The 24785-nt window shown below is 36.4% G+C and overlaps 4 protein-coding genes across 4 annotated transcripts; 3 read left to right on the forward strand and 1 right to left on the reverse strand.

The window, feature by feature from the left end:
* The first annotated feature begins 650 nt into the window (after positions 1-650).
* Positions 651-2125, forward strand: LOC125807517 (uncharacterized). The gene is made up of 3 exons (XM_049487241.1): positions 651-1161; positions 1496-1611; positions 1699-2125. The coding sequence occupies exons 1-3, from the start codon at positions 910-912 to the stop codon at positions 1817-1819; spliced, it is 489 nt and encodes a 162-aa protein (XP_049343198.1). The 5' UTR covers positions 651-909; the 3' UTR covers positions 1820-2125.
* A 315-nt stretch (positions 2126-2440) lies between these two features.
* On the reverse strand, positions 2441-6950 carry LOC125807497 (ruBisCO large subunit-binding protein subunit alpha, chloroplastic-like). The gene is made up of 8 exons (XM_049487222.1): positions 6829-6950; positions 6527-6713; positions 5800-5921; positions 5464-5671; positions 5241-5386; positions 4637-4943; positions 3599-4050; positions 2441-2928 (listed from the first exon to the last, which is right to left on the reverse strand). Exons 1-8 carry the CDS (start codon positions 6883-6885, stop codon positions 2638-2640), a joined length of 1770 nt encoding a protein of 589 aa, XP_049343179.1. The 5' UTR covers positions 6886-6950; the 3' UTR covers positions 2441-2637.
* A 1203-nt stretch (positions 6951-8153) lies between these two features.
* Positions 8154-19395, forward strand: LOC125807488 (ABC transporter G family member 28-like). Its single transcript, XM_049487211.1, has 14 exons — positions 8154-8405; positions 8913-8989; positions 9286-9576; positions 10063-10126; positions 10251-10397; positions 10967-11001; positions 11711-11784; positions 12660-13525; positions 13801-14097; positions 14310-14798; positions 17462-17610; positions 18365-18654; positions 18742-18872; positions 19120-19395. Exons 1-14 carry the CDS (start codon positions 8188-8190, stop codon positions 19274-19276), a joined length of 3285 nt encoding a protein of 1094 aa, XP_049343168.1. The 5' UTR covers positions 8154-8187; the 3' UTR covers positions 19277-19395.
* A 2395-nt stretch (positions 19396-21790) lies between these two features.
* On the forward strand, positions 21791-23325 carry LOC125807503 (lysM domain receptor-like kinase 3). The gene has a single exon (XM_049487227.1). It carries the CDS (start codon positions 21838-21840, stop codon positions 23215-23217), a length of 1380 nt encoding a protein of 459 aa, XP_049343184.1. The 5' UTR covers positions 21791-21837; the 3' UTR covers positions 23218-23325.
* The last annotated feature ends 1460 nt before the right edge of the window (positions 23326-24785 follow it).

Genomic DNA, 24785 nt, shown 5'->3' on the forward strand with positions numbered 1-24785 from the left:
CAAAAAGAGAATTCTCATTTGTTGAAAGGAGGTGTTTCTTTTTTGTGGAATTTTGGACTCCACTCTTGTTAATAGTTTATTGAATTATACTTTGTGATTAGGCTGTTATATTCTGGAGGGATCAAGTTAAAAGGACTATTACTGAACGAGTGAAAAGATTTGTTGCGGGCTTGAATTTCCTTTAAGAGAGCGAGATATCGCACCTCAGCCCTGAAGTGATTTTATTTTTGATTGGAACATCATAAAGGTATTCTCCTGCCAAGCACCTCCGATCCGTATACAGCGCCTGAAAAGTGTGGCATGGATGGCTGACACACTTTTATCAACATTTGTATTGTTAATCTTTGTAATCAAATGCTTGTTACGTTAGTTTGATTACACTGATATATATTTTTTTTTTGCAGGATTTAGAGTCATCAGTCAGGTACTTTGCAAACCGTTCTAAATGTTTCAAATATTTAAATTATATTTTTTAAAAATTAAAATGAAAATATTTGACTTTTGGAAAAATATTAAGAAAATAGTGGATTAATGAAATACTAAGTAATTGTTATTTTTTTGACAACTAAAATAATAATTTTTCCATATTTTAAAAGTTGGAGTATTTCATGTAGTTATAAAGGAGTAAAATGATGAATTTTCTGACCTAGCTATTGGTACAGCGAATTAAGGATATTCCAAGCCTCAGACTGCACACAAACTGTTTGATGATTTGTTTCAAAGAGCCCTCACATTCATATACCTCTTAATTGTTCTTTTATCTATTCGTGTTCAACAAAATCTTTAAGTGGGTTCAGTTAACCGCATTCCGAGTTCTTATTTTCGTTTGAACTTTATCTACAGGTAGAAGCTGGGTACCCTGCCTGCTTTACCACATTGAAGACCAATTGTCTTTGAAGTTTGTGGAAGATGCTTATAAAACGTCTCTTTTCATCTTCACATGCCTTATCCTCGTCTTCGAATTTGCTTAAAATCGGAAGCGTTTTGAAGCAAGCTAGGACATTTACAGATGATGATGTTCTTGGGTATTCTAAGCTGACCCATGACGCCAATCCATTGCACTTTGATGCTGAATGCGCCAAGAATGCTGGTTTCAGTGACTGCCTTGTTCCTGGGATGCTTGTTGCGTCCTTATTTCCCAGGATTATTGCTGCCCATTTTGTAAGTTTTTTTATTGTTTAGTAGAACGTTCATCAATTCGTGTATCTAATCGAAATCCAAAACTTCATGATAAAGATAAACATGTTTTTAAACATTTTGATTATTTAAAGGTCAAGTAGAAGTAAAATGTGTTAAAAAGAAGGTACTAACCTACTGAAATCGGTTAACCTATGCAGGTAGCTTAACGATCTTTAAACTTTTTTTGTGTATATAGCTTAAATAAACTAGCTAAATATGCATACTGTTGAATGGGAAAGGTGTTATGTAGGTCTAGTTTTATGTTGAACAATCGGTTAGTGTAAATCTAACTATTGTCATTTGGTAATTTCTCCAGCCAGGAGCTATATATGTTTCACAAACCTTGCACTTCAAATTACCTGTTTATATAGGAGACGAGATCATTGCTGAGGTACAGGCAGTAAGCATCAGACAAATCAAAAACAAGTACATGTAAGTAGTACCTCTTGGCTGAAGATTGATACCGACATGAAGTATGTATTTTGTAGCGCTCCTAATGTGTTGCTCTTTCTGGTTCAGCGCAAAACTGTCAACAAAATGTATCAAATGTGATGGTGGTCTGGTTATAGATGGTGAAGCAACAGCAATGTTACCATCTCTGGCCATGGAACCACCAAACTTGGCAGTTACTTCCACCTAATCGGTAACATCTTTGCTTGTCAGCTGAAACGTTCTAGAGCTGCACGAGCTTCTCTTAAGAGAAATACGAAGGGAATATCCCTGAGTATTGCCAATCCTGGATCATTTGCATTGACAAGTTCTACAGCATATATGTCATTCAGTTCAAAGTCTTTTAAGTTTTCGTAGTAATTAGCAAATGCTCATACTTTGTTGTTAACATTTGACTCTGGTACTTGCTGCCAAACAATGTCCTTGCACTAAAACTGTCATTTGAGCCTGAAAGCTTTGAGATGTAAAATCTTTATGGAGTCTTGAATTTCGATTCCTTTTGACTCCACCAATAGAGATATATTTTGCATAATCGTTACTTAAATCATATTAATTAACGTGTATTTTCACAAAAAATTATCATTTTATTATGTCCAATTAACAGCAAAGAGAAAAAAAACTGACAAAGTTTGCAATACATGTCTTGCACACTTATAACAATTCACTTGCACAGGTGATCAACTTGAAATTTTGAAGCTCCTGTCTACTAACTTTTTCTTCCAAACTCTAAATTCTCTTATCTCATGTACTGTCAATGATCAAACAAGTAAACTACAGAAGAAACAGTTCATAAACTCCACGGAAAGGCACGTGAATAACTTACGACTTTATTAATCTTAGAGGGAATAAGTTTACAGCTAATCCCACTACCAATGTACTTTTTATCTGAGCTCACATTATAGCTAGAGAACCAGTTGAAAATAACATGACCTTCTCTTTTAGTCCTTGAAGCATGATCAACACTCATCTTTGTCCTAAGTACCTGACTACTACTTGTATAGTTATTGGTTACATCATGGGAAGTCCTTGTGGAGGAGCAAATGTTGGTGCATTAGGCATTTTTTTGTCCACGACAATTGCTTGAGTAGTGAGAACCATTCCTGCAACTGAGGCTGCATTCTGCAAGGCACATCTTGTTACCATGGCTGGGTCGATGACACCAGCTTCTACTAAATCCTCATACTTGTCAGTCATTGCATTGTAACCCATCTTCCATTTGCTAGCCTTTATCTTCTCCACTACTACTTCCCCTTCAACCCCAGCATTCTGAGCTATCAAAGATGCCGGAGCTACTAATGCCTGCAACCACAATTAAACTTTACAAAAAGAACAAAGAAAAAGAAGAAGAAACAAGAAACTTAAATTGTTTTTGGTAAGAGATTCATCCAAAACAGGCTTTCAATAGTTACAAACTATTCCTTTTGCACATGATTTTTGTTCAATTAGCAACCATAATAAAGGACAAGAAAATTCTAAGATAAAGAAAGAAAATGGTATGCTACTATATATGCAGCAAGTGTTCTGTACATTCATGTCTAATTGCGCGTTATCCAGTGTTGTCACTGCTTTCCCGTTCCCAAATTCAAATGATACCACCCGAAGTCATCATCTGTTGTTCAGTGTATGTTTCCAAATTAGATTATGTCCTAGAAGTTAGCTCATGCCCTAACACATTGCAAGTTCTTGATCCTTCCACCAACAGATAGTGAGTTGGTTAGAAGTTAGCTAGTCCTCTCAATATTAGCATTACAGTACTATCCATTTGCTATAGAAAAGTTGCTAAAGCCTACTAAGTCAAGTGATACTGTTCAGTTGATTCTCTAGCACAGATGACTAAAAACCCGAATTTCTCCAATCAAACAGATTATGCCATAATAATAATTTAATAGGTAGCATACTCACAAAAATAAAACAAATAAAACAAATAACGAGAGAACTTCTTGATTGAAGCAACTTGGGCACTGTTTACCTTCTGCACAATGTCAGCGCCCAACTTCTCATCAGGATCTTCAAGATTGTCCTTAATGGCAGGGACATAATTTGATAGATGAACCAACACAGCACCACCACCAGGTACGATTCCCTCTTCAATTGCAGCAAAAGTTGCATTTTTTGCATCCTCAATTCTAAGCTTGCGGTCCTCAAGCTCAGCTTCTGTTGCAGCACCAACCTTTATGACAGCAACACCTCCAGACAACTTTGCAATTCTCTCAGAAAGTTTCTCGGAGTCAGACACTGATTCTGACTTGTCCAACTCCTTTTTAATCTGAGAAATCCTAGCCTGTATCTCGTCCTTTGACACATCATCAGCAAGGATGGTTGTTGAGTCCTTGGTGATAGTCACCTTTCTAGCAAAACCTAGTGCTTCGACCGGGGTATTCTCAACAGGCATACACAAATCAGCTGCCTGGTACTCGGCTCCTGCAAGTATACACAACCAGTACTTCAGGAAATGTTCCCTTGTGAGGTAGATGCATTTGAGACTAGAGACACGATGCTTGATAAAATAATTCAGTCCACTATCAAAGAAAAGCAGATAGGATAATAGCACTAAGGGGATTCGCTTAAAACAGAATTGCTAAATAAACTGCAAAATTTATAAATTCAAGGAGAGTAAAACTACACATTATCTAAGAATTCTACTGGCTTAACATCCCACCAGCATCAGGTATAACTTCTTCCCCCTTTCCTCCTCAAACTCACATCCAAAATAGAAAATAAAAGAGGAAAAGAAAAAACATTTTTTGAAGACAATGTACTATGGTTCCTCCATTAATATAGTTCAATAATATGCTTTCACTTTCTTTTTTTACTTTTAAGATTATTCTGAAGACACCTAATCATACCAGAATGATGCTAACATTTACAACTGAACATCTCCGTTGGACAAATGCCTTCAATATATGCCTGACAAAACACAGACAGCTTCCAAACAAGTTTACTCTAACCAATATACTATTATCACTTTGTGGGAAGTGGTACAATTAGGTCAGGCAAGTTCAACCACCTGTTACTATGGCAATATCTTGAAGAAGAGCCTTCCTCCTTTGACCAAAACCAGGTGCTCTGATGGCAGCAACATTCAGTATACCTCGCAGCTTGTTCACAATAAGAGTAGCTAAAGCTTCTCCAGTTACTTCTCCAGCAATAATGAGTAGAGGGGCTCGTAATTGAGTTGCCTTCTCCAAGAGGGGCATAATATCCTTGATTGCTGAAATATCGTGATCTGTAACCAACACTCGAGCATTCTCAAATTCAACAACTAGTTTCTCCTGATTGGTGATGAATTGTGGGGAAATATATCCCTTATCAATCTGCAAACGACGGAGCAAAGTTTGCGTTAGCATATATTACAGGCAGTGCAAGAACCATACATAGTGGGGTTCGTGGGTTCAGCAGAAGTACAGAACCCACAGTTTCTGTCTCAAACCCCATGTATATACATGATAACCAAGTATTACTTAGAGTTGGATATATATGTTGTAACCCTCATTCTCAACTCAGAACCCACGACATCTAAACTTTGGATCTCCAACTGATTACAGTTGAACTACCAACCAAATAGAAAAACGAACTGTGGAGAATACATTCTCGTCTAAGTAGGTACATACCTCCATCCCTTCTTCAACACGAACAGTGGTTTCAAAGGAAGAGGATGACTCAATTGATAGAACACCATCAGGACCAACTTTGTCGATTGCATCAGCAATCATGGTTCCGATCTCATCATCATTTCCAGCAGAGATAGAAGCAATAGCTGGTGGGAAGACAATTATTTGCAAAATACTTATTGCCATCCATTGTAGCAGTAACAAAAGAAGGAAAATTAATTACCTTTGATGTCATCACGACCTTTAACAGGCCTAGCCCTCCTTTCTAGCATTGCAACCAAAGCATTTACAGTTTTGTCAATGCCCCTCTTCAGAGAGACTGGATTTGCACCAGATGTAACACTTAAAAGACCATGCTTAATGATTTCCCGGGCAAGAACGGATGCAGTTGTTGTCCCGTCACCAGCAGCATCATTGGTTAGGCTTGCAACCTTCACCATAAATTCTAAAGTTTCAGTACACAAATCAAGTAGTATGATAAATGTGACAATCGTTCTTTTACTGTCTGTCTTTAGAACAATTAACCAGATACAGGACAAATTCAAAGAAAATAACCAACCTCTCTGATAAGGGTGGCGCCTGCGTTTTCCATGGCATCAGCTAGCTCTATGGCTCGAGCAATTGTGACTCCATCGTTAACTACTTTCGGGGTATCATATTCGTCTAAAACCACATTCCTCCCTACAGAAAAGTAACAGGTCATCAAGAGTTCATATGAAACAAGCAATACAAAAGCATCATAACAGAGTCGATCAAATAAATGGCTGATTTTAGAAACACAACTGGTATAGCATGAAACCCACAGGATACGCTGATTGCAGCAATGCTGGAGGAGGAAAATCAATTCTGGCTTCAAAAGGAAAGTCTCTTTTGATGAAGAGATGGAAATTTTAACTTGTTATATTTTGGCAATGTCATATTTCTCTGTGCTTTCACACAGGAAGGATGACAAACACATAACATTGATACATCTGCAAAATGTCTCATGTTTGAAGTCTTTGCCTCCAAAAGGGGAAAATAACTTTCCATACAATTATCTTAACTTTAAACTTCATATGTACTTGTTTCAACTAACACTAAGACATTATTATTAATCTCCAATACTCAAAAATTGCATCAAAGCACTCTCCGATTTGCTACGTATTATGATTAATCTTGACTATTACTTTTTCCTAACCAAACACCACTGAGAAATAATGACTTCACTCATAGAAAAGACACTCTACATCCAAAAAAAAAAAAAAAGAACTTCCATTGATCTGGAAGATGAAGCTTAGGAAACATACCCTTAGGACCAAGAGTGACACCGACAACATTAACGAGCTTATCAATTCCTGCTTGAAGGGCAGCTCTTGATTTCTGGTCAAATGCAATATCTTTAGCATTTGCCCTTACTACTAATCGGCTCTTTGAAGCCTTATTGTTGAATTTCTGTCCCTGCAATTGATTCACCCTTCTTCCTTTCAACCCCACCTTCATTTAACACCCAATAGACCAAAAAGCAGTTAAAGATCACAACTTTAAGCAGATCCCAACAAATAAGAAAAATATCTTAAGATTCCAACAAAGAAGATGAGAATGAATGTACCTGTTTAGAGGAAGAAGGAAGAATAGAGGCAGTGGAGATCCCATTTGCAGAAGCCATTATCAGAACAAACTGTATACTGAAAGAGGGTTCAAGCAGCAGCAATGATATTCTTCTAGTATGAGTAAAAGGGGAGTAGGTGGAAGCATTAAGGTTTGTAGCAAAAATAATACTATTTGAAAATGGAATATTATTTGAGAATTTAAGTTATACATTTTCTTTTTCAGATAATAAGGAGTTGCTAGGATAGTAAACATTATAAGCAGAGATACATTATATATACAATTAAACTTTTAATTTAATAAATATATATATACAAATATTGATACAAGCTGAATGTTCAGTTTAAAAGTTGTGATTTCAAAAAACTAAGGAAACAAAAAGAGGAAACTCCAGAGAGGGTAAAAGAATTTTTTTTTTTCTCTTTTTAAGCAAATTCATTTGACACACAAATGTTTAGTGTTTAGATAAGTTATATTTCAAAATGCATTTTATTTTTAAAAACAAAAATAAAATTAAACCCACTTCTTAAACGGGCTATGGATCTCTTTTTTTAATTGACCAAATGTTACACTAGTTATTTTTTTTAAAAAAAAATTCAAAATTAACCAAAAAAAATAAAAAAAAATTATATTGCAATTATTTTTGCTTTTGGTTTCTAACGGTTGTCGTGAAAAACGTGCGTTAATTATGAAAACGAGGAGTGCATTAAATTGCGTTACAGTTGACAGAATTCACACGCACACAAGTATTTTCTTTAACCAACAAGAATTGTAGTGGAGTGGTAAGTATTTTTTCATCATTAATTCAGAGGTCTCGATTGGCCCCCTTGGGTACGAAATTGCCTTTGTTAGGGAGTGTTTTCCCTCGATGTGGGGCTTTTCGGAGCAAATTCAAATTTAGTCGGATTTCAACGTGGGTACCAGACACTGGGTGAAAAACCAAAAAAGAAAGTATTATTTTTAAAATAACAAATAAATTGATATATTTTTTTTTAATAACAATATATATTTTAAGACAAACACCTCTTAACAAAGATATCAGATTATTTTCATTATAACAAATTGAAGTAGTAAAAGTTGATTACAAAAACGTACAGTAATAAATAATTTATTCTTTTTATTTTTAATTTTGTTGAGAAAGAAATCGTGTATATTATCTCCAATTTTAAAAGACAGTTAGGCGCAAAATTCGAACTCGGCCAGTTTGTCCCTTTCCTATATCACCTCCCCGCCGTTTCTTTTCCCCAAAATAAACCACTTTCCATTTTATCAAACTAAACTTTCCAATTTTGATTTTTTTAAAAAATTTACACAAAAATTGTAGAGTTATTATTTGAATTGATGGTCCTTTTCATGAAAAATGTGTAGACGAAAACAATGGAATACCAACAATGTCAGCTTTATCTGCTTTGCGATTTTGGTTTCCATGGCGAATTTGGGTGCTGGGCAGCAAACTACCGGCAACAATTCCATGGGAATGCAGCTTCTCAAGGGAGCTCTCGCATCACGCGTCAAAAATTTGACCACCATTATGACCAAAAATATGAAAGGACAATTGGATTTTTGCATCGAAAATGTGTAAGTCATTATTTTCGTTATAAATGAACGTAACTTTTTGTTCATTAGGGATTCATAGGATCATGGTAATTCTCTTTTAATGCTACATTAGGGGATTGGGGATGGGGAAATTGGTTGGGGGATTAAATTGAACCCGCACTAAGGTGAAGGTTCAAATAGTCAAACAACTGAACTAATTTAGATACATTAGTTGTGGCCGGCTATATGAATTCTTAAAACTTATATTTTTTTGTCAATACTGATTTTTTTTTTTTAATCATAGTAGCAGAGATAATAATGATGTGATGCATATGTAGTGTCACAAAGAGGTTCTTCTGCTCCTCTGTTATTAACAAGGAAAAACATACCGAATGAGTAAAGACAGCTGTGATTCTACCAATATTCTTGTAGTATAGGAGAATGGAATTGTTTTTCCTCTCCTAAAATTTGTGGTGTTTGGCTTTGATGATTCAAATATATGGAAGGTTACGATTTGGTCTTAGTTGATAACATTTGATTATGTTACAGAGACGCTGAGTGGGATGCTGCTTTCAATTTCTCCGATAACTCAGATTATTTGCAAGGGTGTCTTAAACAGACAAAAGGTACGAGGTGCTGGATAGATTTCTCTGAGATACTTATCTATTCCACTTTGAATTCCGCTTCTCTATCTGGATTACCTTTAAAACCTTGCAGAATGATGTTACTATATAGAATTATAGTTTCTGATTGACCAAGTAGGTACATAATATGCCTTGTCTTTTTTGGTAATTTGAATAATAGATTCACTTTTTCGTGACTAATCATCACTTTCTGCGATGCAATAGAGCTGTTAGTGGTATTAAAGCTCCTTTCTAGTCTTTCTGTCTTTATATTCATAATGTCTTTGGTGGCCTGATAGGGGATGTTCAGCAGCGATTGTGTACGGCATCAGAAATAAAGTTCTACTCTGTTAGTTTACTGGAAGCAACGGATGAAAGTGGCGTTGCAAAAAGTTCCCATTACCTGAGACCAAACAGGAACTGTAATCTAACATCATGGAATTCTGGATGTGAGCCAGGATGGGCTTGTAGTGCTGGAAAAGACACAAAAGTCGACTTTGAAAATGAGAAGGAGATTCCATCTAGAGTTCTAGATTGTCAATCTTGTTGTGAAGGCTTCTACTGTCCTTATGGTCTGACCTGCATGATACGTAAGTATCTGGATTCTGGAAGTTAACAATGACTAACAAGCTTCAGTTGCTGAAAAATTGTTTGTTATCCGGAGTAATTATTTATCTCAAATCAGTTGATAAGCAAACAAATTTTAGAATAGCTCAAAAAATTCAATTGTTATTTCTTGAGCTGCTTGGGTTCATTTGCTGTCTCTAAGGTCCTACAGCAAGCTGTGATTTTTGTTAGACCTTTCTGATTATTCTTATCCTTTACCTTTTATTCATTTGTTTGTTTTGGTTTTCCAATTATTTCGCTCAAAGCATTTGATAGCAAACCACAACCTAGTATTGCTTAAAAGACAAGCCCATATATGCATATATTCAGTTTTCATCTTGAGCTGCTTTCTGCATTTGTTTGCTCTAACAATTAATCAGAATCTCTGAAATTTAGTAACTTTTTGATTGTTCTTCTTCTTTCCCTCTTGTTGATTTGTTTTTTTTGGTTTTCCTTTTCTTCCCTTGAAGCCTGCCCGATGGGTGCGTATTGCCCTCATGCAAAACTCAACACGACCACTGGTGTATGTGATCCGTAAGTTTTGTATTTCCTGCTGGAGTCGTTGTAATTATTATTACTATTATTATTTTTATTCTTTTTACCTAGACAAACATACATTCACTTTCTTGACCTGATATTACTGCCCGAAAATATGCAGCTACCGCTATCAACTTCCTAATGGAATGGACAATCATACTTGTGGTGGAGCAGATGTGTGGGCTGATTTTGTGAGTGCTACTGAACTTTTTTGTTCGGCAGGATTTTACTGTCCATCAACTGTCCAGAAGAATCCTTGCACTAAAGGGTATTTATTTTTCTCCCAAAAGTAGCTCATTTGCTTTTATCCTGCAAGTTTAGGCAGCGGAAATGCATATCCAAGGGGGGTCACCGGGTTTACGTGAACCCATGCTCCCCTCCCGAGATCATATATAGTAGTGTTATTTATTGAAATATAAATGTGTGAACCCACACTCGGAGTATCATATAATGCGATGATGGCTGGGTGCACCTCTCTACGTGAGGTTAGAAATTTGAATTTTATATTTTTCTTTCTAAAATAACACCTCTCTAAGAGGTTATTGGTAGAATTTTTGGAATTTTGATTAACTCCTATATATATAAAAATTAATTTTGGACCTATAATATTAAAATTTTAACGGTTTTCAGTTATAAGAACCTAAATGTTGAACCGATCAAATTTATATCTTAGATCATCCTTTTTGTATTAGTACACGCATTATCTCGAAATCCTGGATACGCCTCTAAGGGAAATGCAGGATGTATTCTGATGCATTTTGTGCATCTTTTTGCTCATAATCATAAGCTCATGCTAATCCCGTTTACTCACCTACAACTAATTTATGTGTTTTTCAGACATTACTGCAGAGCTGGTTCAACAGAACAGACAAGTAAGTCTATATATTAGATAACAGTCAGCTGTTTTTCAGTATAGAGTTTTTTATTATCTTTTTGGTTGCTTATTTATATATGAATGTCAGAAAATGAATCAAGTTTGATGCTTCTAAACATATAGTACCGGTGAAAACCACTTGTCAAATCTCTTCCCATTTGTTGTCTCATTTCACAACATATTTCTGATTAAAAAGAAGAACAAAAACATACCGATATTGTTGAGGAGTGCATGTGCAGCTTGTTAGTTCCAACTGAAATACAGTTGGAGGAATTCTTGGATACTCAGTTATAAATTAGGCATGCTGTCATCTCAATAATGGTCTTTCCTTAATCTGCTGTCTACCATTGCAATAAAATCAAATAAATTGAAGGTACAATAATAATGGCTGGAAAGATCTAGGGCATGTCAGGATGGTGAAAAAAAAATTGATCTGCTTTGCACATTGTAACAACTTGCTTCAAATTTCTTTCTTCTAAGAGAATGGTTTATCTGAGTTCCTTGTGCGGTTGTGGGGGTGAGACTATTTCTTATTGACGTGCTTTAAAGCATATTATTTTAACTTCAAGACAATTCTACATGTTTTTGCTGCTGCATATCCAGTTGACAAATGGATGTAAATTAAGTAAGAATCTTTGCATGTGCTATTTTGTTACATGAACATGCCAAATGATAAAAAATGCATAACAGTTGTTATTCACACGCAGGCTGCTATAGATTTGCAACTTGTGAGCGTCAGACAGCAAACCAAAATATCACTTTTTATGGTCTCATGTTTTTTGTAAGTCATCATCTCATTCTTTAGTTATGCAGTCAGTGACTATCCAAGATAATTGTTGTGCTTATGAAAATATTGCTCTTGAGTTGGTTAGCATTGCATGGCTATGCATGTTTTTTTATTTGTTAGGCTTGAAGAGCAAGGAAGAAACTGAGAAGTGATTAAGAGGGAAGAGATGGATGAATTTCTTTCATGTCGTGGATGCAGAACTGATAGAAAGAGAACCCATTTCCTTTGAGACGAGGGAGGAGTGGAAACGGGATATTGTTTCTTTGCTCTCAGGCTAACCATTTCCTTTTAGAAAAGGGAATAGGGGAAGGGAAGATCACGATATTCCATCTATCCATCTTTCGTTTAGCTTACTATTTATCTTCATGAGCAGGAGAAAAGGGGAGAGATTCAACTGGACATAATTTGATATCCTTCTATCCCAATTAAAGTGGATAGTTGAAGCACTAAAACCACACAAACAACCAGGAAACATGGTCCCAATATGATACATCTTACAAAATTTGGTACATATTTCATTATAACACTGACATTCAGACTACATCAACTGAACCATGTGAATATAGAGTTGTTTGGGCCTGGTAATATGCAATGGATGTCTATTCTGTAATTTGGAAGTTGTGTTTATGGAATGTCGCAATGTTCTCTTAAGTAATTATCGTACAGATTCTCCTTTTATCTGAAAAAAATGTTGCATCTTCAGATTTGCATACATTGTCATTCGGTAGAGATATTAGATTTCTAATGTAGATGGTTTTCTATTCAAGCATTTAGCTACAATTAAAGATGCACATATTTATTATTTATACAGACGTAAGATTCAGATTTTACACAAAAATTTCTCAACTGGTTTTTTCATTTTTCTATAGGGTGCAATCATGCTTGTACTTCTTATTATATACAACTGTTCTGACCAAGTTCTGAGCAGTAGAGAACGAAAACAAGCCAAATCCAGAGAAGCCGGTGCAAGAAGTGCAAGGGAAAGTGCTCAGGCACAAAACAAATGGAAATCTAACCTTGCTAGCATGGGGTCTCAATTGTCGAAGACATTCTCCCGTAGAAAGTCAACAAGGCAGGACATGCAGAAGGATAGTGATCCAAGTAGACCTGGTAAGGATTCTGGCTTGCCCTTGCCCCCAGGTATGTCTCAGGCAAAAGCAAAGAAGCAACACAACCTCAAGAAGATGATCAATGAAGCTGAAGACAGCCAGCCTGATAGTGAAGGTTCCAACATTGAAACTGGGGATAAAAAGTTCAAAAAGGACAAGGGTAAACAATTACATTCAAGGACTCAAATTTTTAGATATGCATATGGACAAATCGAGAAAGAAAAAGCTATGCAGGAGCAGAACAAAGATATGACGTTTTCTGGAGTAATCAACATGGCAAGTGAGTTTGAGATACGGCCCAGGCCTCCTATTGAGATTCACTTTAAAGATTTGACACTTACTTTGAAGGGGAAAAACAAGCATCTGTTGAGGTGTGTAACCGGGACATTATCACCTGGCCGTGTTTCTGCTGTTATGGGTCCATCTGGCGCTGGAAAGACAACATTTCTATCTGCATTGACTGGAAAAGCTGCAGCAGGGTGTACTACAACTGGTTCGATTCTCATAAATGGAAAGTCTGACTCTATTCAGTCTTACAAGAGAGTTATTGGCTATGTTCCTCAAGATGATATAGTGCATGGAAATTTGACAGTGGAGGAGAATCTTTGGTTTAGTGCTCGGTGCAGGTATGCCACGATAAGCTTTGTTACTATTTACCTAAAGCTTAGTTATTGCTGACTCAATATCTTGCAAAAATCCATATTTTCTAAACGTAAAGCAGTCCTCAATTTCAAGCTGAATTGTGAATCTTTGACTTCTATGAATAGTTTGAAACAAAAAAAGAAGTACCTCTTTTTGTCATCTGGAAAAGAGTTCTTTCTTGCAGTTTAGCTTTCTAGTTTGCAACTAGTAGCTTCACATTTATTCTTATCTGCTCGTCAATGTTGAATCGTTCTTCTAGATTGGCTGCTGATTTGGCAAAACCAGAAAAGGTTTTAGTTGTTGAAAGAGTCATAGAGTCCCTCGGGTTGCAACAGGTGAGAGATTCTCTTGTGGGGACAGTGGAGAAGCGAGGCATCTCTGGAGGCCAGAGGAAGCGAGTAAATGTTGGGCTTGAAATGGTTATAGAACCTTCTTTGTTAATTTTAGATGAACCCACTTCTGGTCTGGATAGCTCTTCATCTCAGTTATTGCTTAGAGCACTTCGTCGTGAAGCTCTTGAAGGAGTGAATATATGCATGGTGGTTCATCAACCAAGGTATTGTTTGCAATCATAGTTTCTTCTCTTCGATCTCCCAATCAAAATGCTATTTGTTTGCAGTAGTAATAGAATAAATTATATTTAGCTATATATCATAACAGATAGTTGTTTGTTAATTGCTGATTGTTGTCCTTGATTTGTTTAGATTAATTGTGTTAGCCAAAGTTATATTCTCCTTGCAGTAAATGACAGAAAACCTCTTGTTTCAGCTATACTTTGTTTAGGATGTTTGACGATTTTATACTTCTAGCCAAGGGTGGCCTTACAGCATACCATGGACCAGTGTCAAAAGTTGAAGAGTACTTTTCAGGAATTGGAATCAACATCCCAGATCGTGTTAATCCTCCAGATCACTTCATTGATATTTTAGAGGGAATTTATAAACTTCCAGCAAGTATAGGAGTAAGCTATAAAGATCTTCCTCTTAAATGGATGCTTCATAATGGTTACCAAGTACCACCAGACATGCTAGGTCCTTTGGGATCAGCAGCTTCTTCGGCTGGTGATAATTCATCTCATGGAGGAAGTTTGGCAGCTGTTGGTACTGAACAATCTTTTGTTGGAGAGCTGTGGTCGGATCTCAAATCCAATGTTGTACAGAATAAGGACCATATACAGCACAGACTTTTGCCGTCAAAGGACTTGTCGAACCGAAAAACAGCTGGTTACCTCCTCCAATATAGATATTTCCTTGGAAGGTACGACTGGCTCCTTTCATTTCCAATAGTATACTTTTTATTTATTCATTGATATGTGCTAACTGTCAATTTTCTGCTGAATGCCTCTCAAATTGAGTAAGTCTTTCCATTAAATAGGGAGTAAAAAGATTACACATCCCTAAAGATCTGTCATTCCTATCCCTAAAGATTAGTTATTCTATCTCTATAAATCTATTATTCAATCCCTCTAAATCTGCTATGCTATCCCTTCAAATCAGTTATTCTATCACAATATTTATTTCTCTGATCCTACGACAAATCTATATAAGAGATTGTATAGGCTCGCAAAAGCAAGAGAGAGGAAGGCTCGCGACTTGGACCAAGTGAAGTGTATCAAGGATGAGGAAGGCAAAGTATTGGTGGATGAGACCTCCATCAAGCAGAGATGGCGAAGATACTTTCATAAACTTTTAAATGAAGAAGGGGGCGGAGACATTGTGTTGGGTGAGTTGGCACACTCGGAAAGACTTCGGGACTTTGGGTACTGCAGGTGTTTTAGGATCGAGGAGGTTATACGTGCTATTAGTAGGATGAGCAGGGGAAGAGCGACCGGACCCGATGAGATTCCGGTGGAGTTTTGGAAGAGCACGGACAAGGCAGGTATAGAGTGGTTGACTGGGCTGTTTAATGTTATTTTTAAGATAGCAAAGATGCCTGATGAGTGGAGGTGGAGTACGATGGTTCCGTTGTATAAAAACAAGGGTGATATCCAGAACTGTAACAACTACAGGGGTATCAAATTGCTAAGCCATACTATGAAAATTTGGGAGAGAGTGGTGGAGATGAGGGTGAGAAGAGGGGTGTCCATTTCTGAGAATCAGTTTGGATTCATGCCGGGACGATCGACGACCGAAGCCATTCATCTTATGCGAAGACTGGTAGAGAAATATAGAGAGAGGAAGAGAGACCTACATATGGTGTTCATTGACCTTGAAAAGGCCTATGACAAAGTACCGAGGAGTGTCCTCTGGAGGTGCTTGGAAGCAAAAGGTGTCCCGATGATATATATTAGGGCGATAAAGGACAAGTATGTTGGAGCCAAGACTCGGGTTAGAACAGTTGGAGGTGCTCGGAACTTTTCCCAGTTGAGATGGGGTTGCACCAAGGATCAGTCCTTAGCCCTTTTCTATTTGTTTTGGTGATGGATGAGTTGACGCGGTCTATTCAGGAGAAGGTTCCGTGGTGTATGTTATTTGCGGACGACATAGTACTGATTGATGAGACGCGGGATAGAGTTAATGCGAGGTTGGAGGTATGGAGACAAACGCTTAAGTCCAAAGGGTTCAAGTTGAGTAAGACCAAAACAGAATATTTGGGGTGCAAATTCAGTGATGCATTGGAGGAGGCAGATATGGAAGTGAGACTTGCCACACAGATCATCCCTAAGAAAGAAAGTTTTAAGTATCTTGGGTCTGTAATCCAAGGAAGTGGCGACATCGACGATGATGTCACACACCGCATTGGGGTTGCTTGGATGAAATGGAGGAATGCCTCTGGAGTCTTGTGTGATAAGAAAATTCCACCTAGACTTAAAGGTAAGTTCTACAGAGTGGTAGTTAGACCGGCCTTGTTGTACGGAGCGGAGTGTTGGCCAGTCAAGAACTCACATGTTCAGAAAATGTAGGTTACGGAGATGAGGATGTTGAGATGGATGTGTGGGCACACTAGGAGTGATAAGATTAGGAATGAAGTTATCCGGGAGAAGGTGGGAGTGGCCTCTGTGGTGGACAAGCTGAGGGAAGCGAGACTGAGATGGTTTGGACATGTGAAGAGACGGTGCGAAGACGCCCCAGTGAGAAGGTGTGAGGGGCTGGTTGTAGAGGGTACGCGGAGGGGTAGAGGTAGGCCTAAGAAGTATTGGAGAGAGGTGATTAGACAGGACTTGGCTCAGTTTCACATTACCAAAGACATGACTCTAGATAGGAAGGAGTGGAGGTCGCGTATTAAGGTTGAAGGGTAGTAGGGCTAGCGTGTTATCCTTTCTTGTGAGGGTATGGGTTGTTAGCGTGTGTAGTAGTCTTAGCCTTGCACTTGCAGTTCTTGTCTGTGATACCTATAGCCTTATGTTGTTTATTGCGTTTCACTTCTCTCATTGTGCTATTGAGGCTACTGTCTCCTCTGTTGATTATTCACTATCTTTCTTATTGGATGGTATGTTTTGTACACTGTTTTCCTCCCCTTTAACTTGGATTTGTTGTACTTGAGCTGAGGGTCTTTCGGAAACAGCCTATCTACCTCCACGAGGTAGTGGCAAGGTCTGCGTACACTCTACCCTCCCCAGACCCCACCTAGTGGGATTTCACTGGGTATGTTGTTGTTGTTGATCCTACGACAAATCTATATAATAATACTAATTTATATAGCACTATATAATTACATTAATGTATACAATTATTCTCATGCTAACACTAGCAAGTCATTTATTTTGTTCGTTCTTCAATTCCTGTGTTAGAATATTTTGAATCTGTCCATTTTGCTTTCCCATAGTTAAGACTAAACATATTTATATAGTAGCTAACATGCCCAAGAGCCTGACAAGCAGATTTGTGCTAGTATGTTCTTTGCTTTATGAATATTTCAAGTTAGTCTGTGATATTCCATGAATGCCATCTACCAACAATTTAGTATTGTATATTAATCAGACTCGGCAAGCAGCGACTGCGGGAAGCGAGGATACAATCGGTTGATTATCTTATACTATTACTTGCTGGGATCTGTTTAGGAACAATTGCTAAAGTGAGCGATGAAAGCTTTGGAGCACAGGGTTACCTTTACACAGTCATTGCAGTTTGTAAGTTAAAACTTTAAAACAGCTGATATATGTAGTCTTATTTTACTGTGCACTTGGTCAAATGACTGCGTAAAGGTTAAAAAAGGAAGTTTACAAGTTTTAGAAGGTGCATCAAATTTTGAGTTCTGCTTGAGAAATTTACGAAATACATATCATGATTTCTAGTAGCAGTTAATCTTTAACTCATCACTAATAAATCCATTTCTTTCTTAACAAATTGAAAGGATTTTGCAAATACAATATATGCTGCACTTGAAGATTAGCTTAGTGTAAATTATCATATCAAGCTGGCAAACTTTTTCGAGTCAAATCAAGCAATTCGTTGCTGTTTGTTTGAACTTCTTTTCTGCTACGCCTATCCATCCGTCAGATTGACATCCAGCCGGATGAGCGATGGCATCTCCTGTTTACTGATAGATCTGCCACCGCATTACTACTTACAGGAAGAAAGCATCCCGAATCTCAAAAAAGGCAAGATACCACAGATACTGAGAAGTATAATAGGGAAGAGAGAGCTTAGATTAAGAACTTGTATTAATGATTAAGCATGGTATCTGTTGCTCTAAAAGTATGTCTTATGTACATTGTATAAAACCATGAAACTTCTGAAAGAAAATTGTGTATATTAGTTCATTTCACTTGATGTTATCTCAGTCATTGTGAAATTTTTTAACTGGCAATCCTGAAACTAGCCTTTTTCATATGTGCTAAAACATTGTTCTGATCTAACATAATGTTTATTCTTGACTTTCAGCTCTCCTCGGCAAGATTGCAGCATTGAGGTCATTTTCTCTAGACAAAGTATACTATTGGAGAGAGAGTGCATCCGGCATGAGCAGCTTGGCTTACTTTATGGCCAAGGATACGCTTGACCATTTCAGTACAATTGTAAAGCCTGCAGTTTATCTATCAATGTTCTATTTCTTCAATAATCCAAGATCCACCATTTGGGATAATTACCTCGTCTTGCTTTGTCTCACATACTGCATTACGGGAATAGCTTATTGTATGGCCATCTACTTTGAACCTGGTCCTGCCCAACTGGTGGGTGTTTTGAACTTAAATGGTTATATAATATGAACCGACTCTTTACTGTGATTCTATACTTACAAACTAATTTTGTCTGTCCAGTGGTCGGTGTTGCTACCAGTTGTTTTGACTCTCATTGCAAAACAGGACGATGACCCACTTACAGCAAAAATAGGAAATTATTGCTATCCTAAGTGGGCTTTGGAAGCATTTTTGCTTGCAACAGCTAGAAGGTTCGGTGCATTCTCTCTCTTTGTATCTCATATGTCGAAATGGTGTATTTCTTTAATGCTTTAGAGTTGTCTTGCCTGGCATGATAAATTCCTGCTAGGTTTACACTTAGCTTGTCATCAACCATCAGGCATTCAGAATCAAATGTATCTGGTCTTTGGCACTACAAATGTTCCTTAAGCCAAGTCTGGACAATGTTAGAGAAGTCGTTCAGGCGTAAAGTTCTGTTAAAAACTATTTTACTTCCAGGTACTCTGGTGTGTGGTTGATCTCAAGATGTGGTTTACTTAAGTCAAGGCGCTACGATCTTGGTGACTGGTATCCTTGCTTGATAAAGCTCATCCTTGTGGGTTTCCTCAGCCGTTTCGTGGCATTCTTCTGTTTGGTGATGTTCCATAAAAAATAAGTCATCTCTGTTCTCTTGCTTCATTGCTTGGCATTCCAGCACAATCACGGTAAAATGCAGGTTTGCAGAATTTGTACAAGAACTTCATAAATCGTATACGACTATCTTCCATCCACAATGTAAATGGTCTGTGATGGCAAATGAAGTCAACACTTTTGGCAGCGATGTAAAATGTACATATGTGCTAATTTTAGTTTCTTTGGAAGTGTTACCTTGCTTCCTGAATCTTGTTATTAGCTATAACCCTTTAGGAGAAATGGCAGAATGCCTTCTTGACTACTATACATAATTTTTCTTCTATATCCTTTGAAAGTTTACAAGGTACCAAAATATTAATGTGAATTTTGGAAATACTATATTTCCAAGCCGGTGTCTGACTCACACATTGGAGTCTGATTAAATCTAAATTCGCACTGAAAAGTCTGATGCTCTCTAAAAACCCTTCTAGTTAAGGATACTATATTTTTATATTGCCGTTACCCTACATGTGTTCATAGTTAAATGTAGACCACTCGTGGGGTTTGAAAAGTTTTTTTGTTTTTTTGTTTGTTTGGATTTAACTGATTTCTTTTTTGACTAGGTGAGTTTCTTTGGTCAGCAACTTTTGTATTACTACATCCAAAATCTATCATTATGCCATATTTATAAAAGTCCACTTTCTTTTATTTGACCCATAAAATTTAGAAGACATTATTAGAATATTAAATGGAGGTTAAAGTGAAGTGAGAAATGAAACACATCATCAAGTGGGTTATCGTAACATAATTAAACAGTTTATTGGATATGACATCTACGAGATAATAAGTTCAATTCATGATTTTCAAATTTGAAAGTTCATTATGAATTATTTTTTTGAGACTATTCTTATCAAAACCTTAACTTACAATTATATATATATAAAAAAGATATATATTCTACTGAAAACACATCTTAAAAATCTCGTAAACCTTAAAAATATTCATGAAAAAAATCAAGATATCAAATATTATCTTTCTCGAGATTAACTAAAAGTGAGATTAGACATTTTTGGCAAACTTTTCAAAGAATGCATGCGTTGGGTGCCGATGGTCCACTTTTTTGCTGTTATTTCCTTAAGTCAAAAGGTGAATAAGAAGAACCTTTTGTCCTCCTTTTCTTAATCATTTAATTACATCTTGACACTATTTATCATAACGTTTACTAACTTTGTTGTGAGTATATTGTTGAGATTGAATACTACTACTACTTATTAATATTCCAACATGAAACCTTTTGACAAAATTGGAACTCTAAAATGTCACTGCACTTTTGATAGAAATGACATCAAAAGATGGGAAGACGACTCATATAATTTTGATTGATTTTTCTGTGGTCAAAAAGTGTTCCAGAAAATTCTTTGGCGTATTAAATTTGAAGTTATAAGGCGTGTTGATCAATTCCAAGACTTTCAAAACTCAGACTTGTATAAAATACTTCCTCAGTTATGCTATATCAACTAGTTGTACTAAAAAAACAATGCTATTTTTATTTAGCATTGTCATCTAGATCATTTCCAGAGATTCTTCATATGTCAATGAAGTTTATTTTAAGACAACTTGTAAATTGCATTAAAAAAATAATACAAACCTTAAAGTTTTTAAAAAGTCAAACGAAAATGTGGAATGTATTGTTGGTATGTTATGCAGTAATTAAGACTTCAGTTTCAAGACACTACATGGGGCCACCCACCGAACAAGGATTCTGCTATATATACCACCCACATATGAGTTATTATCTCTTAATCAAAAGTCTCATGTTTAAATTTTAGGGTATGAAAATTTATGCAAATCCAGATTAGTTGAGCTTCAATGCAGATATCGAATATCAAATGAAAAATCAAAAAGAGGATTCTGTTGTATATTGAGTACTCATAGCTTACCAATATGTAAAAGAAGAGGAGTGCGACTGACAAATATGAGCACAACCTAAGTTGCTCGGACTTTTCAAAAATATTACTATATCCGTGTTAAATCTATAAAAAATATATTATTTTTAAATAATTTAATACACAATCAATGACATTTTTGAAGAGTCTGAAAACAACTACTAGAAACAGTCAACTAATAAAAGGTCCTTTCAGATTAGGTGTACTCCTTTCATTTTCAGCCAAACCAGAAAAGTGTTTCCTTTTAGAATTGGAACCCAATCTGCTAACCTCAAATTATCTACTACCCAACCTTCCTAATTCATAGTAGCCGCCTCTACTCACCCCTACTTTAGTTTATTTGACTAAATAATATTATATCTCCGCCAATTCAATTGATTGTTTATTTGAATTTTCATTTGTTGGCGAGGGCTCGATGGATTCCCATTAGAAATGAAGAAGAATATTGGTTTTTCAACTTTTCCCTTTCCATCATTCATCACCAAAACTCAATCCCAATTCTTTTGACTTGTTTTTTCATCACATCATTCAATTCTATAGGATAATAATAAAAGCTTCTCTTCCCAATAATAACTATATCTTGTTAAGTTTCATTCTTGTTTTTCTTCCCAATTATGACTTTGGTAGATGAGCAATAATCATCTTACCTTCTTTCTTTATGTGTAAAACGAAAATGGCAGTTGATGCTGCACAACCCATTTCAACCCCAGCAAGAAGATCCCGTTATTCAACAACTCCTAAAATCTCTTCTACACAACAAGCACAATCTTCTACACAGCCAACAAGATCACCAGTATCTAAATCGGGTCCAACAAACAGCAGCAATCGGGTCAGTTACACCTCCAACTCCGGCTCCGGGTCAGGGTCCGAATATCACCTTGACACCTCCGTTGCAACAACCTCCGTCTCCAGCCAGGCATCGCTCACTAGTTTCCGAGCATCGTTGCCGGATAATCCTCAAGTTTATGATTTCTCCGATATTCGTGCCGCCACCAACAACTTCCTTGCCAAGCGCTACTCCTCCACCTCTTCATCCCAATCGTGGCGATGCACGCTCCATGGCAAAGATGTAATTATCTTCCAACGAAGAATCCAGAAATCTATGGAGAAAGCTGAATTGAGAGCGAAATTATCAGTGATTTGTAGAAGTCATTACAAAAGTATAATTAAACTCCTCGGTGCATCAATTTCTGGCGATCACATTTACTTGGTGTACGATTTTGTCGTTGGTTCTAACCTTTCTCTCTGCCTCCGGAACCCTAGAAATCCAAGCTATACGGTTCTCTCCACTTGGATGTCACGAATTCAAATCGCTACTGATGTTGCTCACGGTCTGGATTATATGCACAACACTACCGGTTTGGAGATCGATCCAGTTCACAAATATGTAAAGAGCAGTGGAATCATCGTCACAGAGCCTTCCTTTAACGCAAAGATTTGCCATTTCGGAGCGGCGGAGCTTTGCAGTGGAAGCGAGAGCAACGCCGTGACGAATGGCGGTGAGATCTACGAGGAGGCACCAGCAGTTTCAACGCCGGGGCGCAAGGGATCGGCAACCAGGACTCGCGAGTTTGAAGGCGTGAGAGGTTACATATCGCCGGAGTTCCAACTGACAGGAGTAGCAACACAGAAGTCCGACGTGTACGCATTTGGAGTTGTGCTGTTGGAATTATTCTCCGGCGAAGAGCCTGTTAGGTTCAAGTACGACAAGACAACCGGAAATTACAGTAAAATCTCCCTTATAGATACAGCGAGGGAAGTAGTTGAGTGCGGTGGCGATAGGGAGGAAGACGGCGGCGTAGGAGTGGAGAGACGGTTGAGGAATTGGGTGGACCGGAGGTTGAGTGACTCGTTCCCGGTCGAGGTGGCACAGAAGGTAATCCGGTTGGCGTTGGATTGTTTACACGTGGAACCAGATGATAGGCCGGATATGCGCCGCGTGGCGGGTAAGATATCAAAGCTGTATTTAGAGTCCAAATTTTGGTCGGATCGGGTCAAAATGCCCACGGAAATATCTGTATCATTAGCACCTCGATGAGACGATAATTTTTTTTATTATTTGGTGAAAATGTACTTTTCCAAAGCATATTTGACATAAATCCACTAATTAGTTTAAAGGAGAATATATTTGCTGTTAATTTTGTCATTGTTTAATTAAGATTGTGACGCAACTACTAGATGCTACAATAGAAAAGTAGATTCCAGATAATGAGGGAAGACATGGAACAAATATTTTATAGTAATGTCTTTAGTTGACCACAATTCTGAATGTTAATAATAGTACTAAATGGACAGGAATACATTCGTTATTTTATTATGTAAGATATAAGAGTCGTTAATAAGATCGATTTTTCTTATTAGAGAAATTTAAAGGAGTATAGTTTATACGTTTCATTTTAATTTATTTGTTTTATTTTCTATAATAATATTGTTTCCCGGTTTATCAGTGAGGTGACTTCATCATATACGTCACTAAACTTTTGTTTTTATTTACAAATATCTTAATTAATTATGCTCAACCAATTATGATTCTGTATGAATGAAGGCGACTTTGATATATATAGTATTCTGTGTGCTTTTGACCTTCATTTATATGGCCATTAAAAGGTCTCCCTAGAAGCAAAATTGTTTGTTTGAACCTAATAAATTATCGTGGTATAACTTTAATATGTAATCATGCATGTAAATAATATGGTGAGTTGTAGAAACCACTTCTTTATCGAATTATTATTATTATTATTATTATATCGAGAGAGGAGGAGGGAGAAAGGGGCCGAGAAAAGATTAAATTGTGCTATGCTAATGATATGATTTGAGCTCAGCCAAATTAAGTGATTATATATACAACGATTCATTTACAAATTAAGTGATTAGTTATTCATTTGCTAATCTTTTATCTCCATACTATAAAACATGGCCTAAATAATGTGAAAATTACAAAAATATACTCCTTAAGACTTTTATTAACAAAATATCAATATATTTATATTTAATTACAAACTAAGTTTTTAAATTACATACATAACAAACATTTAAATTTTGTATTTAATTTAATTTTGTTTTACAGATTTTTCTCTCTCATACTATTAATATTTTGTGCCTTTTATATGGAGTATAATTAGGATATTAATATTTATCAAATATTCTCTCTCCTAAACAGTTTCAAACTTTTTTTGTTTATAACAATAACATTTTAATTATACATATGACAGCTTATTAAATATATATATCTTCACACGTGTTTATACCTATTTTTGTGCCTTAGTGGCTTATTTTATGGAACTCATTATTTATTACTTTTACCATTTAGATTATCAACACAATTATAATTGCATACATTTCTTTTACTTAATTTTTTTTTTTCTCTTTTTTACTTGATACAATTACTATGGTAAAAAATATTTTTCTCTCTCTTCAATTACGTTTTTCTTAAATTATCTGTTTTAGATTTTGATGCTAATTTTTTCTCTCTCTCTTCAATTACGTTTTTTTTTTAATTATCTTTTTAGAATTTGATGCTAATTTTCTCTCTCTCTCTTCAATTACGTTTTTTCTAATTATCTTTTTAGATTTTGACACTAAATTTTAGGGAGTAAAAATGTATCA

The sequence above is a fragment of the Solanum verrucosum genome, unplaced genomic scaffold (genome assembly GCF_900185275.1).
Source record: "Solanum verrucosum unplaced genomic scaffold, falcon-dt-bn FXZP01000183.1, whole genome shotgun sequence".
NCBI classification, from domain to species: Eukaryota; Viridiplantae; Streptophyta; class Magnoliopsida; order Solanales; family Solanaceae; genus Solanum; species Solanum verrucosum.